The following is a 15,197-nucleotide window of genomic DNA, read 5'->3' on the forward strand; positions in this document are numbered from 1 at the left end:
TAACAGATGATTAGATTATTTGACATGCCATGACTTCAAAACCCAACCATGAAGTGACCGACTTTCTTTCTTACCCTGTCTTACAGCTTGTGAAGATCTTTCGGCAGATGTGGTCTTTCTGATCGACGGTGGAGATGCTGTTGATGAGCTAGACTTTAGTAGGACAAAGGAGCTAATAGGATTCACTGTAGAAAAACTACCCGTTAAAGAGGACAGAGTGCGACTTGCTGTTGTTCAATACAGCACAAACGCAGTTGTGGAATTTGCCTTAAATGCTTTCCATGATAAAGACTCTTTACAAAAGGAAATTGCATCCATCCGTCAGCTTAAAGGCCAAACAAACACGGGTAGGGCGCTGCAAGAAGCTTTAGCTGTGTTCCAGGAGTCCAGCGGTAGGCGTGCTAATGCTTTGCAGTTCCTAATACTTGTTACAGACAGCATGTCCAAAGATGATGTAATACAGCCTTCTAAGGCTCTTAGGGAGCGCAACATCAACATTTATGCTATAGGTTTTAGGCATGCTATCAAATCTCAGTTGTTTGATATTTCCGGATCTTATGAAAGAGTCTACCTAGACAACAACTTTGCTTCCCTACAGACTTTGGGTAGCGAGGTCATCTTCAAGATTTGCAATACTGGTAAGTAATGCATGTATTAGGTTTCTAATAATAACAACAACAGGAATTAGATCGCCAAATCTGAAACATCTTTCCGATGGTTTCATCAACATTTTTTTTGTTTACTAGGGTGCAAAAGACCTGAACTGATGGATGTAATCTTTTTGGTGGACGGCTCTAGTGGGGACAACAGTGCAAATTTCCAGCTGATGAAAAGATTAATAGGAGCAGTGGTGAAAAAGGCTGACGTTGGGGAGAAAAGAGTCCGCTTTGGAGTGATAGTTTATTCTAACCAGCCTAAATCTGAGTTTGCTCTAAGTCAGTACATCAGCAAGGACAAGATTCTGGAAGCCATTTCTGAGCTGCATGCTCCAGGAGGAAAGAGAAACACAGCCCAGGCTCTGAAGTCTGCACTCTCCTACTTTGGGGCAGCGCACGGAGGAAGGCGTTCTAAGCACGTTCCTCAGGTGCTGTGCTTAATAACGGATGGTCCGGTCGCCGATTCTGCCACCCTCACAAGATGGCCTGAAGATCTCTCAGATTCCGAGATCAACATGTTTGCAATTGGGATGGCAGGAGCCAGCGAGGCTGAACTATCAAGAATTACAGGAAATAACGAAAGGACCTACTATGTGGACAACTACGAGGCTTTTAAAGCGCTGTATAAACCAATTTCTCAACAACTCTGCAATCTCACAAAATCAGGTAAGTAAACCCAGGCACTAGAAGTTTATGCAAGTAATTCTGATTCGTTGTTTAAATTTCACCAATTTTTATTGACCCTTTTCAGTGTGTGAGAAAGAGAAGGCAGATCTGGTCATTTTGATCGATGGGTCCGAATCGATTTCTGAGAAAAACTGGGAAGTGGTTAAGGGTTCCGCGATCAACATTGTTAAAAAGCTTGAAATTGCACCAGACAATTGGCGGGTTAGTGTCGCTCAGTTTAGTGACAAAGTACTGAATCACTTCTACCTGGACAAATACAGCAATCTAGCAGGAGTGGAACAAGGCATACATGAGATCACCCAAAGGAAACAAGGTACAAACACCTGGGAAGCGTTGAAAGAAATAGAAGACTACTTTACGCCAGAGCACGGAAGCAGGATAAAGCAAGGAGTGTCACAGAACTTGCTGCTAATCACTGATGGCAAAGCTAATGACGAGGAGGATCCAAGTACACTTGCTAATCTTAGAGCAAAGCATATTGAGGTATTTGCGATTGGGATCGGGGATGATATAAATCACCATGAACTCATCAAAATCGCTGGGTCCAAAGACCGTGTTTTCTACGAGACCTTTGAGAGTCTTCCACTGAAGATAACCGCAAACAAAGTTCTAGATGCTCTTTGCACACCAGCTGAACAAAAAGAGCTAGAGGGTAAGTGACCTTCAAGAAAGGAAATGTGATGACAAGATTGTTTTTGAAATAAAAAGATGGCTGTCCACTACTGAGTCTAGGGTTTTGTCAAGGATTCAGCTTGTCCTTGTCATGGAAATGTTCAGTTGTATAAATTACTGCTGTAAGTAAGTACTGCACTATTGGACATCTGATTAAACTGTTTGTTCCTGTTTGGTCAGGATGCTCTATTGACGTCGCCTTTGGGTTTGATGCATCACACCGAACAAGCTTGCAGTCTTTACTGGGACCACACACAGAGTCCATTGTCGCTGCAGCTATTCACCGTTTGTCCATGATCGGTGGGCTCTGCTGCGTTGCTGCAGACAAAATTGAAACCAAATTTGGCTACCGTATAGTCTCTGGCAAAGATGGGAACATTATAGATGATTTTAACTTTGAAAAGTACGACCCGAACGTGGTCAACAAGGTGCTCCAAATACGGTCTGCGACACCCACAGCTTTCAATGCGAAACTTCTGAACTCCTTCGAACTAAAATTAAAGAGTTCACGGGCCGGAGTGAAGGTGAGCCAGCTACATCAATTTGGGGCTGAATGAGGAACATAAAGAAACAAAAACAGAACATAAACAATAGTGTTATGACCACATGATCTTATGATCCCATGAACCCTCCTGTATACAAGACGTGGTGTATTTGCTTTTTTCCCCAGGTGGTTATCATATTCACAGACGGATTTGATGATTCCATGGATCACCTAAAGGCGAGTGCAGAGAGTCTCCGGAAAAGTGGTAAGATTGTATACAAATAAAACAGCAGTATGGTATTCCAAACTCAGACAGGTGTATGTTCATTCCAAAACAATGAAAATCCCAAATATCTGCTGACTGTTGAACCTTTCCAAAATTGTTGTGGCTCAGGAATTACAGCAAATTTTTTGGTTCATCATTTGTTCATTTCTGAAAGATACTGAAAGCCACTTTTTCCTGGGAATTTAAAAATAATATCTTCCTTGCAAATCCTCAAGGTACTGAGGCTTCCAGAAGTTTCTTTAGGCACAGTGGTTCTCAATAACCAAAACCAAACTGCACACCTAATCAAATCTACAAGCTAGAACCATTCTATTTTATTAGTACATTCTCATCATTGTTAGTATTTCTTTAATAGTGATGGAGGGTTCTTCTAGTGCATGATGAATTACAAGAAAACAAAAGGTATCTTCAGCATCGGTGATTCATTCATTGAAAGGAAGTTTCAAATTTCTATCACTTTAAGTACCAAAAGCCTTTTGGTTTAAAAAGCCAACTTGTTAAACTGGTATTTCCCTGCACTCAGTCAGAGGTAATGTCATTTGTGCGCTAGGGGCTAATGCACTGATGATCGTGGCTCTGAAAGACAGCATGGACCACCAAGCTTTGGAATTTGGACGAGGTTTCAGCTACAACAAACCCCTTTCTATCAACATGCTGAACGTGGGCAACACCCTGCTGGAACAGCTTGTGAGCATCTTGCATTACTTCTTTAAAATGCTCAAATTAGAGAAAAATATAATACAACATTCTACCATAAGTTAGATGCTGAAGACTGAAAAGTTTCTCCTGACCATTTTTTCTACACAAACAGGAGTCCGTGGCATCGAGAGAGTGCTGTAATGTGACATGTATGTGTAGCGGTGACTTTGGTGCCCTGGGACTTTTTGGACCCCCGGGACCAAAGGTGCAACTTTTGTTATTCCAAATTTATATTCCTATTTTTTTGCTTATTTATGTTGATATTTCTTTCTAGGACATGAAAGAGTAAACTGGTAATCGATCTAAATATGTTCTTTAAAAGTGCACTAATATGAAAAATCAGTGAAAGAACCTCCACATGTTCATCACGTCCATTTTTACCACAGTGCTGATGAATCAATCCATGCACCTTATTTTTGTTGTTGCTGTTATTGTCCAGAGAACTCAGTCATATTGTGCATTATTAAAATAGCAACAAGGGATTCATTGAATTTGTATCTGCTTTAAAGGGTGGGCTAGGGCCAGTGGGGCATCCTGGATTACCTGGTGAAGATGGAAGCCCGGTGAGTACTTCCTCAACTATCAGGATCCTGCTGCTCTTTAACAAATAATATTATGAAGCCACTCTTCATGATTTAAACATGATTGACATTGAAACTTTTTCTTTGGACAGGGTGAAAGAGGTAACCCGGGTCTAAATGGAACTCAAGGACACCAGGGCTGCCCTGGCAAAAGAGGCCTGAAGGTTAGGAGTATGACATGTTTGGAAAACAAACATCTACTTTGTTTTGATTTGATTGTGCTGAGTTTACATACTTTAACTGTTCACACCACACTGTGATCAAATAATAATCCATCCTCTCATCCACAACCTTCCATACATTGTTAAAAAAAATTGTGTGTATCTCCATAAAATTATAAATGACTATAAAGTGCATTTGTTTTACCAAATCATCAACACACCTTTTTGTATATTCTCTACAGGGCTCGATAGGATACACTGGGAATCGAGTAAGTACCTGGATGGCTTTTTTTATTTTTAAATCTATGAGTCTTTTTTCCCATATTTGGCTAGAACCCATGTTGTTTTTTTCTTCTTATCTCTAACAGGGAGAAGATGGAGAATTTGGTCTCACTGGGGTAGATGGTGAACAGGTGATCTTCCATCATGCTTTTACACAGGTTTATTGAGGAGGTTAAACCTAGTCTAGAGTATCATTCATTAAGATTAAGAGTTATGAGATCAAACCTTAGGCCTGGCCGAGACGCTGCTGTTTTGATCTTGAGCAAGACTTGCGTCATGAATTAGCAATTCACTGATTCACTGAATCGATTCTGTGTCCTAAACAGGGTGAGACTGGGGCCACCGGAGATGCAGGACCGATGGGAGACCCAGGACGCCCAGTACGTCCAACCCACCATACTATATACACTATACATGATATGGACAAATAATTGACCTCCATGTGGAACCTCAGCATGGGCTCCTGATATGACGTCTAATTTAAACAGTTTTCATTTCCATCCAAAAATAATAACGCTCATACGGGTGCTTTGTCTATGTCCCGTGTCTGTTCACAGGGTGTGAAGGGAGTTCGAGGAGGTTCTGGTCCGAAGGGAGAACACGGTGTGAGAGGAGATCCTGTGAGTGTTTCTACGACTTCTAAAATCAATCATTTTATAAATACTGATTAAATAGAAATGATGGCGGCTGAATAAAATATAATAAATTTTTATTCTTATTAATATTATTGTAATAAATTCACATTCTCTGATTTGTTGTGTTTATTTTCTATTCATCAAATTTATTATTACAATTTATTATTATTATTATTATTATTATTTTTTCACTAAATCATTCAAGGGCTCCAGAATACAATATAATTTATTTGTAATGATTTACTTTATGGTTACACGTTTTTTTTTTTTACAAAATAGATAATAACAAAAAGTATCATTTTTTTATGTTGGTTAACAGGGAACATCGGGAGCAGACAGCAACATACCAGGTCCAAAGGGTGAGATGGGATACGTCGGCCGTCCTGTGAGTGTGTCAATTCATTCGTATCATTTCCAGAACTCTGCTATATTGTGATTATATTAAAGGCAAAATGTCAAGCTTTTAATAATAATAATAATAATAATAATAATAATAATAATAATAAATAGTAAATTGTGCAGAATTCAATAACAAAACTCTGAACTGTCCTCCTGTCAGGGTGATCAAGGTCCAGACGGTGCTCCGGGTGTCTTAGGCGAGCATGGGCAGCCCGTAAGTACAACAATCCTGTCTTCTCTGCTAATGTACTGATGTTTAGTTTAGTTTAGTTTAAGCTTAACTGGGTTTTTTCGGGTGAAGTTTTGGCAGCGCTAGTGCATGATGCTCGGGTCCGTAGTGTTGTCTGGGTGACGTGTCGGATTGCTCATCAGGAAAGCATGCCACGGTGGAAATATTTAGAGCGCTAAAATAAATGTGCAGGAATTGAGAGTGAGTGCAAGTGATGTCTCATTTCTCCTGTTTTTTTTATAGGGTTCTCCAGGGAGGAAAGGACCACCAGGGACACAGGTAACACAATTCTATTACATCATCCTAAACAATTCTATTCAATCCACATCATCATCTCTATTCCATTCATGTCTATTTCAGTCAGTTCTCTTCCTTTTAACAGTCAGTGCTGGACCTTCAGGGTTTTCTATTATGGTCAATTTCATCTTGCTCAATTCAATTTCAACAGATTCTAATAAGTTCTATTATATTTCGCTCTATTCCGTTCTCCTTTGCAGTGACCACTAATGTTTTAATTTTTTTCTATTTCATTTCATAGAGTTCTATTTTCTTCGATTATATTATTATTCTAATTATTGTGCTATATTTCACTCTGTTCTATTAGATTCTTTCATGTTTCATTCTATTCCCTTGACAAACCTCAGTTTGTTTATTTCATTCTATTTCATTTCATTTTTTTAAATTCTAACTAATCGTATTCCCTTTTTTAACTCTATTCCCACTGCAGTGACCAGCATGCCCTTGTTTTCTTTTTATTCTATTAAATTCCATCTTGTACTTGGACATCTTCCATTTCATTACCATTCAATTTCATTGAATTCCATTTAATCTTATTGTATTCCGTTTATTTCTATTTCTTTCCACCCTTTCCGATTTGCATACTGCATTTTGCAATGACTGCTAACCCTTGATGTTTTCATTTTTATTCTATTTCTATTCTATTCAATTCTATTCTGTTCCATTGGATTATTTTTTATTATTATACTATATTTCAATCTATTCGATTTCACCTTATTGTATTCCATCCATTTCTTTTTTTCCTATTCTCTTCTGCAGTGATTGCTAAACCCTTATGTTTTCATTTTGTTCTATTTCTAATCCATTTTCCTTTTGTTTTGTCAGGACTGCTAAACCCTTATGTTTTCATTCTACTCTGTGTTTATTATCTCACCCTGTAAGAGCCTGGATACACTTTCCCTTACAGAAGCTCACTTTCCAATTACTGCTGTCACTCAGAACAGTGATCACATGACCTCCAACCCGTTTCCTGTGATCTGTTATCTGATGGAGTCTGTCGTCCGATGGATTTTTTGTGGTTACGTTATTTACATGTGTAATATTTGTCACTGTATCAACACTGTATAAAGTATCAATCTATTTCAGGGGCTTTCCTCCACTGAACAAGGAGAACCAGGACCAGTGGGTACCGCTGGACATCCGGGATCACGGGTGAGGAGTGAAATATAATGCTACTTTTCTAGACACTGTATTAATCCTTAGATATTGTATCAATGGAGAAACCTTATTAATATCTTAATAATATCTAAAATAATGAGAATAATCACAAACCTCTGGAGATTCTCTGTCCAGATTCCTTGTGTCTTTGTCTCTGTCATAATATTCTGCTCGATCTCTCTCTCTCTCTCTCTCTCTCTCTCTCTCCTCTTTCTTTCTTTCTTACTTTCTTACTTTAGGGTCCTCCTGGAAGAAATGGAGTCAAAGGAGAGAAAGGTGATCAAGGTCTCCCTGGAGTTCAGGTCGGTCCAACCTGCTCTTACATCAGTGTTTAATATAAACATCACAGTAACATTAACTCTGTTACGTTACACCACCTTGTGCTTGATTATTTTCCTCCTATGACAAGCCCACAAAGTCTTTTATTCCGTACAAACCAGCTACAATGAAATATTTAAAAGTAACAGAAAGTACTTAATAACTGATAGAGGTTTTGTCACGTCGTCTTCATACTGTTGTGGTGAATTAAGCAGCAGAAAAGATGTTTGAAAGAAAAACTGAAAAAGAAAATATACATTCCACCTCTTCTCCATCTCTAATCTATATCGACTGGTACCTTCTACGTCCAAGTGTTTAACCCATTTAAAATGTGTAGAGTTCACACACACACACACACACACACACACACCACATCAAAGGGAATTAAGAAATGAAGAAATGCATAGAAACTGAAATCACCTCTGCATCACTCATCACCTTTCATTTAGCTTTTTATTCATCTTAGTTACTTGGATTTTTATAATATAATACTTATATATATATATTTCTGTCTAAAGTTTCTACAGAAAAAGAGGACAGCAATGAATAAAAAGGTTTTTTTATGTAAAATCCAATAACATTAAAGCAAAAATAAAATCATTACTATTCCTTTATTATTATATAAAATAAATAAATAAATAAATAAATAAATAAATAAATAATTTCTACAATTTAAGAAATTTTAATTTTATTTAAAAAAAATATGTATTTTATATAAAACAGTTCTAGCTATAGTGCTATTTCTATAATAATATAGAATGTTTATTTTTAAATCCTGGCTTCTAACTTTATTTTTTTAAATTAAGTAAAATATAAGAAAAATTTCACACTGAATTTGAGAGTTTGTGTGCTAATAATAATAATAATAATAATAATAATAATAATAATAATAATGATAATAATAATAATAATGATAATAATCTGTGCAAGAAAAAAACATGAGAGTGCTGTAAAAAAGAAATCACTGTCCAGTTGAGTCGCATGTTGTTGCATTGATTGATTGCAAAAAAATACAAATTAAAAAGACTTTAATCAGATGTTGCGTGTTGAGAGTCATACAGTACGTGTAATCAGACAGACACTCCAAATACTCTTAGGTGGATGATGGAAAAAAAGTTTTCTGCTGCAGAAAACTATTCCAGTGGGAAAAGGTTAAACGTCACTTTAGCTATAAACATCAGTGTGTAAATGTTTACATTTTCCTGATGCTTTCACATTTTCCTGATGCTTCCTCCACAGGGACTGTACGGTGCGGTCGGGGATAAAGGAGCCAAAGGAAACCCGGGACACAAAGGGCCTCGGGTAGGTCATACGTCCTTCTGCTTCTTTCCCCCCAGTGTCTCAGAACCAGCGTCAAACAGGAAGCGTGGGTGCGAATTCGGTCTAATTCCCGAGTGAATAAGAAAGCTATTTGGATTAACGGTGAAAAGGATAGAATAGAAATACAAATTGTAATGAAATAAACTAATTTCTAACAAACAAAACTTGCTTATTTCATTCACTTGGTCAAATCTGATTGGACAGATAAACAGCACTTAATAGTGAAGTAAAAGAAACATCCAGTACACCATAGGCAGAAAGTATTTAAAAAATTAATAAATAAATAAATAATAAATAAATAAAAATACCAGCAATTAATTTGTTTAATAAATTTTGAAATATTTTGAAACAAAAAAACATTACTTTAGTGAAGAATCCATATTATTATTGTTATTTTACCGTATTTTACAATCTGGAAATTATCTTGGAATTAATGAAGCATTTACACCTGAGACTTGCTTCATTATTGCATTCCTGTTCAATTTCATACAACATTTCTCATTATAAATAATATTACACACAGAAACAAGTAAGAATTTCTCTGTAGTCACCGTATCCTGATATTCCTTTCACTACAACAAGCTCTCGGATTCCAAAACCTCTAGATCCATGTTGCATTGTCACATGTTTTGAGGAAAAATCTGATCTTTTGCACAAACAAAATGAACACAATCTAAATAGTGACCTAGAATTAAGGCAGAATGTAATAACCTGTTGATTTAATGGACATTAATCCTATAATGTGTGTGTGTGTGTGATGTTCTCAGGGTCCACTAGGTGACATGGGCAGTAAAGGGGACACTGGACCAGAGGGTGTCAGAGGACCACCGGTCAGTATGTCCTTTATTGCATAAAATAATACTGGGTGTGGACGCTGATGGTCAGTTCGGTCCTCCTGCAAGGACACTATTGTCTATTTATAAAACACACGTGAATAAAAAGCTTTTCACAGCTTCTGACTAAACGCTGTAGACGTCAGAGGAGCAAAGTAATGGGTGACCATCAACACAAATCCAGCCTGTCTGTCCATCATGTTAATCCTCTACATGTCCTGTTTACTGTATTTGTTTGTTTGTTTTCTTTTTAAACAGGGCAACATTGGAGCAGACAGTTACGGACCTCCAGGACGTAAAGGACATAAAGTATTGTTATGTTTCCTGTCTTTAAATCCTAAGTATTTGTAATGATTTAGTATTAAAACAGTATTATAGATCAGAGAGCTCAATATCGAGTCAAATAACAAAAAATAATTCAAGACTAACTGAATTCAGAAATTTTATTTATTTATTTAATTATTTATTTGATTTCTTTTTTCTATTCTATTTATTTATTTATTTATTTATACAAATACTTTAGACATCAGTTCTGTTTTCTTGTGTCTGTTTATGATGAGCTCATCGTAGCTGGAATTCTGGTCTCTTGCAGGGAAATCCTGGTTTTCCTGGTTATCCGGGTTTGCCGGTAAGTTTTAATAAATCGTTCTGATTTCTTTTAAAAGATTTAAAAATAAACATTTTAAACATCAAGCATTATTAAAATCAAGGGTGAAGATGGAACTAAAGGATCCACTGGACAGAGAGGACCCAAAGGACATCGAGGACAGCCGGTAAGGTCTTTATGTTTAAATGACCATTATAATCTTTGCTAGATTAGACGTTTATTTTGTTACATAAAAAGTGAGCATTATTAAATGGATTTAATTGATTTATTTCACAGTAGTTATTTACAGTTTTATGTATATTTTTTAACCTGAGTAGGGGAACAGAGGAAATCGGGGACCTCCTGGAGATCCTGGAGAGAAAGGCTTTATCGGACACCAGGTCTGTATTTCCTGATATTACACTGATATTCTAAAAGTAATTCGATTAAATAGTCCAAGATATCATCACTGAAAAAAAAAAAAAGAAGAAAATTTCACACCTTCAACTCAAGTATTTCATTGGAGCTTTAAGATAAATAAATAAATAAATAAATAAATAAATAAATAAATAAATAAATAAATAAATAAAATTAATTGTAATTTATTAAAAGTTCTACAGCAATTTTTGGAGTAACCATACAAAATAAATAAATAAATAAATAAATAAATAAATAAATAAATAAATAAATTTTAAAAAATCATTGTAATTTATTAAAAGTTCTACAGCAAGACCTTTTTTTGGACTAAACATACAAAAAAACAAATAAATAAATAAAATTCATTGTAATTTATTAAAGTTCTACAGCAAAATCTTTTTTATATAAATAAAGAAACAAATAAATTAATTAATTAATTTCTTTCTTATTGATTAAACGTTCTACAGCAAAAGCTTTTTTGGAGTAAACAAACAAAATAAGTGAATAAATAGATAAATAAATAAAAAAGTAAATAAATCATCAATCCATGCATTTTTTTTGGCATCAAAGAATTGTATAAAGGCGAGAATTATTTATTTATTTTTATTTAATTAATTAATTCCTCATCTCACAGCTAGATGGCGTACTTGATCTAGACAAAAATTTACTAGAGCCAATTTCTGTGGAAATCTGAAATAGCTGGCTTTACAGAATGTCTTTTTGTTCTTCAGGGTCCTAAAGGCTTGCCAGGAACCAGTGTGAAAACTGTAGGTTCTTATATTTGTATAATATTTTAATAATTTTTATGGTTTAAACATGTTGTGATTTGAGCGTTCGACTGTTCTGTGTTGCAGGAATGTGAATTAGTGAATTACGTGCGTGAAAACTGCGGTAAGAGGATTGTTATTACATCACTGAACCATTTATTACCACCTAATAGTTTTAAAACATTCAGTCTCTAACTCTGATAACTCTGACTAGTCTCTAAATTTCTGATTCTTTAACAGTTTGCTGTGGAGGTAAGACAATGATCTCTCTCTCTCTCTCTCTCTCTCGCTCTCTCTCTCTCTGTGTGTCTGTCTGACCTGAAGTCTCTTTCATTTATCTGTCTATCCATCTGCCCACTAATCTATCCATTCATTCATCCGAGCTGTGGTCTATTAATCTGTCTGATCCATCCATCCAACCACATGTCCATGTGTTGCACCATCTATAAATCCATCTTTCCATCCATCTACCTGTCTGTCTCTTAGTCTATTTATATCTTATTCATCTATTATCATCTATTAATCCATCTATTCCTCTAAACTATAGGTTATTAATCTGTCCATCCATTCATTACACTAGTCATCCAACCCTATGTCTGAGTGATGAGCAATCTACGAATCCAGCTTTCCATCCATACAGTTCATTATTTGTTAGTCTTTTTGGGTCTCATCCATCCATCCATCCATCTGTCCTTCTGTACATCTGTCTACCCTGCCAAAAATCTGTCTACCCTTTCGTACATCGGTCTACCCTTCGGTACATCTGTCTATCCTTCTGTACATCCAACTATCCTTCTGAGCTGAAGATTACTAATCTATCCATCCATCATTTATCACAATTCATCTAACCAATATCAGAATTCCAGAGTCCACTGCCAGGTTTAATGGTAATCCCACAGATTAGTATGTTGTTAACGAGTCAGCAATTTCCTGACACTTTTTTCGAGACGTCAGTCAGTTGTTAACTCTTTAAATTCCCAGGAACCATCAGTGGATCCAAATGTACATTTGCCTTTTATGGAATTTTGTAGGCGTCGCCAAATGTACCACCACTGTGTTGTAATGTGACAGGCATTCAGGGCATGCACATGGACCACAGAGATCAGCAGGAGATTGGTGGCAGCAAATTTTAGTTCAGCATGGCAAAGAAAACATTTACACTTAACCATCCCAGAACATGCTGAACATTTTATGAAGGTTCTGCTGTCATGTTTATGCTCAGTCATTGTTCCTTACTGGATTTCTTTCTTTGCTTCGCTGTGTTTAGGTCGCACTCACTGCCCAGGTTACCCCACGGAGCTGGTCATTGCTCTGGACATGTCTTCTGATGTAACCTCCAAGGCATTTGAGGAGATGCGTTCAACAGCTGTGTCTCTGCTAGAGGACATCGATATCGCTGAGACAAACTGTCCAGTAGGAGCTCGGGTTTCCGTTGTGTCCTACAACAGTCAAACCAGTTACCTGATTCGTTTCTCGGACCACAATCGAAAGAGTCAGCTCCTGGAGGCGGTCAGGGGAATCTCTCTACAGAGGAGCAGGAGTCGCCGGGATATTGGCCAGGCCTTGCGCTTCATTGCAGACAACGTCTTTAAACGTGTCCGAAATGGCAAACTGGTCAGGAAGGTGGCCATTGTCCTGACGAACGGGGAATCAAAGGACATGTCAGCCATCAACACGGGTATGCTGAAGCTCAAGGCTTCAGGAATCAATCTGGGAGTCATCACCTTCAAAGATGCTCCAAACATTCGTCATGCCATCCAGGTAGAGAACAGAAAAATGGAACACTGATGTTAATTTATTTATAGGGATTTGCTTGAAAAAACCTTACACTATATGGCTAAAGATTTGTACACACCTGACCATCCTGTATGCCTGCTAAACATCCCATTCCAGAGTAGTCCCTTTTTGCTGTTATAATCAGCTTCTCTTCTGGGAAATTTCCACTAGATTTCGAATTGTGCCTGTGGGAATTAGTGATCCTTCAGCTACAAGAGCATTAGTGAGATCACACACTGATGTTGGGATGTTGAGGAGACTTCAGATTATGCCAGTGGGGTCGAGTCAGAGTCAGGGCTCTGTGCAGGACGCTCGAGTTCTTCATCAGCTTTAACACATCATGTCTTCATGGAGCTCAGGGGTCTTGTGCACAGATATAGTATTGTCATGCTGGAGCAGTTTTTGAGCCTCATAGTTCCAGTGAAGGGAAATTTGTAATGCTCCAGCATACTGACATGTTCTATACAACTTTGTGGTAACATCTTGAGCAAGAACCACACGGTCTGCGATGGTCAGGTGTCCAGATACCTTTAGCCTTGCAGTGTATTTTCGTCTTCTTGATCAATGAATGTAAAACATACAACATACATCATCTCATGTATCAGTGATTTCTCCATTTATTGCTTCTCAGGCTGATGAAACAGGAAGGTTCAAGGTTTTTACCAATGACGAACACAGTTGGATTAAAGAGTGTGTCATCTGTTACGGTAAATGGAGGCATACACAAAATCCTGGGGATCACATGAACTGTACAATATACAACATGAGTTATTAGTTATGCAAATAACACCAAGATAAGTTGCCATGATACTTGAGGACACTGTGTATCATTAAAATACACTTAAGGCAAATATTTTGGGGCAGTTGATGGCATGAAATGTTTTATTGACAGTGTTAGGACAGTTGGCAAAGTATGTGTAACATCATTTTAAATCATTCTAAAAAAACTGCAATAACATACACCGATCAGCCATGACATTCTGAGCAGTGCCAGGTGAAGAGAATAACACTGATGATCTCCTCATCATGGCACCTGTTAGTGGGTGGGATATATTAGACAGCAAGTGAAAATTTTGTCCTCAAAGTTGAAGCAGGAAAAATGGACAGATGGATTTGAGCGAGTTTGACGAAGGGCAAAATTGTGATGGCTAGACCACTGAATCAGAGCATCTCCAAAACTGCAGCTCTTGTGGGGTGTTCCCGGTCTGCAGTGGTCTGTATCTATCAAAAGTATCCTTTAAATCCTGTAAGTATCCTTTATCTGCTGCTAAAATCTTGGTGCCAGATACCACAGCACATCTTCAGGGATCTAGTGGAGTCCATGCCTCAACAGGTCAGGGCTGTTTTGGCAGCAAAAAAGGGACCAACCAAATATTAGGCAGGTGGTCATAAAAAAGTCGTCTAGTTGTTGCAGAACGTCTAGAACTTCTATGTCTGTCCCTCTCTGTAGATGACTGTAAACCAGACCAGACGTGTAACATCAACCTAAACCCTGAGCCTGAGGAGGTTGATGTAGACCTAACTATAATGATGGACTCCTCTTACGATCTTCAGGCTGGTCAATTCTCTGACGTCAAGGAGTTTTTGGTTTCCGTGCTGGAAACAATAGACGTGAGCAATGAACCTAGCAGAGAGGACGGGAAGGCCAGGATCGGTGTGTACCAGCAGAGCTCCACGTACCCTAACCACAATGTTAAGGAGGTGCTGGGACTCGGTACACTTAGAGACCGAGCCGTGATCGAGAGACGCATTTCTGAAGACATGCTGCAAGCCGGCGGCTCACCACGTCCAGATACAGCTCTGGAATGGATGGTATCCAACGTTTTCCTGGAGGCACAGGCACCGAGGAAGAAGCGAATGGTCCTGAATGTCCTGGGTGAAGAATCCGCGAGTTTCATCGACAAAGACGAGCTGAAATACATCTCTACACTGGCTCAGTGTAACGATATCGTGA

At 37.7% G+C, this 15,197-nt stretch overlaps 1 protein-coding gene across 1 annotated transcript in view; it reads left to right on the forward strand.

Moving 5' to 3' along the window:
• Positions 1 to 15,197, forward strand: part of LOC131351037 (collagen alpha-4(VI) chain) — a 29,077-nt gene that overhangs the window by 6,569 nt on the left and 7,311 nt on the right. The window contains exons 9-38 of the mRNA XM_058386135.1: positions 87 to 638; positions 747 to 1,322; positions 1,408 to 1,995; positions 2,196 to 2,539; positions 2,686 to 2,764; positions 3,336 to 3,472; positions 3,597 to 3,689; positions 3,994 to 4,047; positions 4,158 to 4,229; positions 4,469 to 4,495; positions 4,595 to 4,639; positions 4,835 to 4,888; positions 5,066 to 5,128; positions 5,463 to 5,528; positions 5,703 to 5,756; positions 6,015 to 6,050; positions 7,155 to 7,220; positions 7,466 to 7,528; positions 8,784 to 8,846; positions 9,632 to 9,694; positions 9,956 to 10,006; positions 10,290 to 10,325; positions 10,408 to 10,470; positions 10,622 to 10,684; positions 11,432 to 11,467; positions 11,555 to 11,591; positions 11,708 to 11,719; positions 12,735 to 13,228; positions 13,875 to 13,950; positions 14,694 to 15,197. The exon at positions 14,694 to 15,197 is cut by the window's right edge and continues 159 nt beyond it. Coding sequence (XP_058242118.1) covers positions 87 to 638; positions 747 to 1,322; positions 1,408 to 1,995; positions 2,196 to 2,539; positions 2,686 to 2,764; positions 3,336 to 3,472; positions 3,597 to 3,689; positions 3,994 to 4,047; positions 4,158 to 4,229; positions 4,469 to 4,495; positions 4,595 to 4,639; positions 4,835 to 4,888; positions 5,066 to 5,128; positions 5,463 to 5,528; positions 5,703 to 5,756; positions 6,015 to 6,050; positions 7,155 to 7,220; positions 7,466 to 7,528; positions 8,784 to 8,846; positions 9,632 to 9,694; positions 9,956 to 10,006; positions 10,290 to 10,325; positions 10,408 to 10,470; positions 10,622 to 10,684; positions 11,432 to 11,467; positions 11,555 to 11,591; positions 11,708 to 11,719; positions 12,735 to 13,228; positions 13,875 to 13,950; positions 14,694 to 15,197 — 4,467 coding nt within the window. The remainder of the gene's footprint in view (positions 1 to 86; positions 639 to 746; positions 1,323 to 1,407; positions 1,996 to 2,195; positions 2,540 to 2,685; positions 2,765 to 3,335; positions 3,473 to 3,596; positions 3,690 to 3,993; positions 4,048 to 4,157; positions 4,230 to 4,468; positions 4,496 to 4,594; positions 4,640 to 4,834; positions 4,889 to 5,065; positions 5,129 to 5,462; positions 5,529 to 5,702; positions 5,757 to 6,014; positions 6,051 to 7,154; positions 7,221 to 7,465; positions 7,529 to 8,783; positions 8,847 to 9,631; positions 9,695 to 9,955; positions 10,007 to 10,289; positions 10,326 to 10,407; positions 10,471 to 10,621; positions 10,685 to 11,431; positions 11,468 to 11,554; positions 11,592 to 11,707; positions 11,720 to 12,734; positions 13,229 to 13,874; positions 13,951 to 14,693) is intronic.

Source organism: Hemibagrus wyckioides, linkage group LG03 (genome assembly GCF_019097595.1).
Source record: "Hemibagrus wyckioides isolate EC202008001 linkage group LG03, SWU_Hwy_1.0, whole genome shotgun sequence".
In the NCBI taxonomy this organism is placed as follows: Eukaryota; Metazoa; Chordata; class Actinopteri; order Siluriformes; family Bagridae; genus Hemibagrus; species Hemibagrus wyckioides.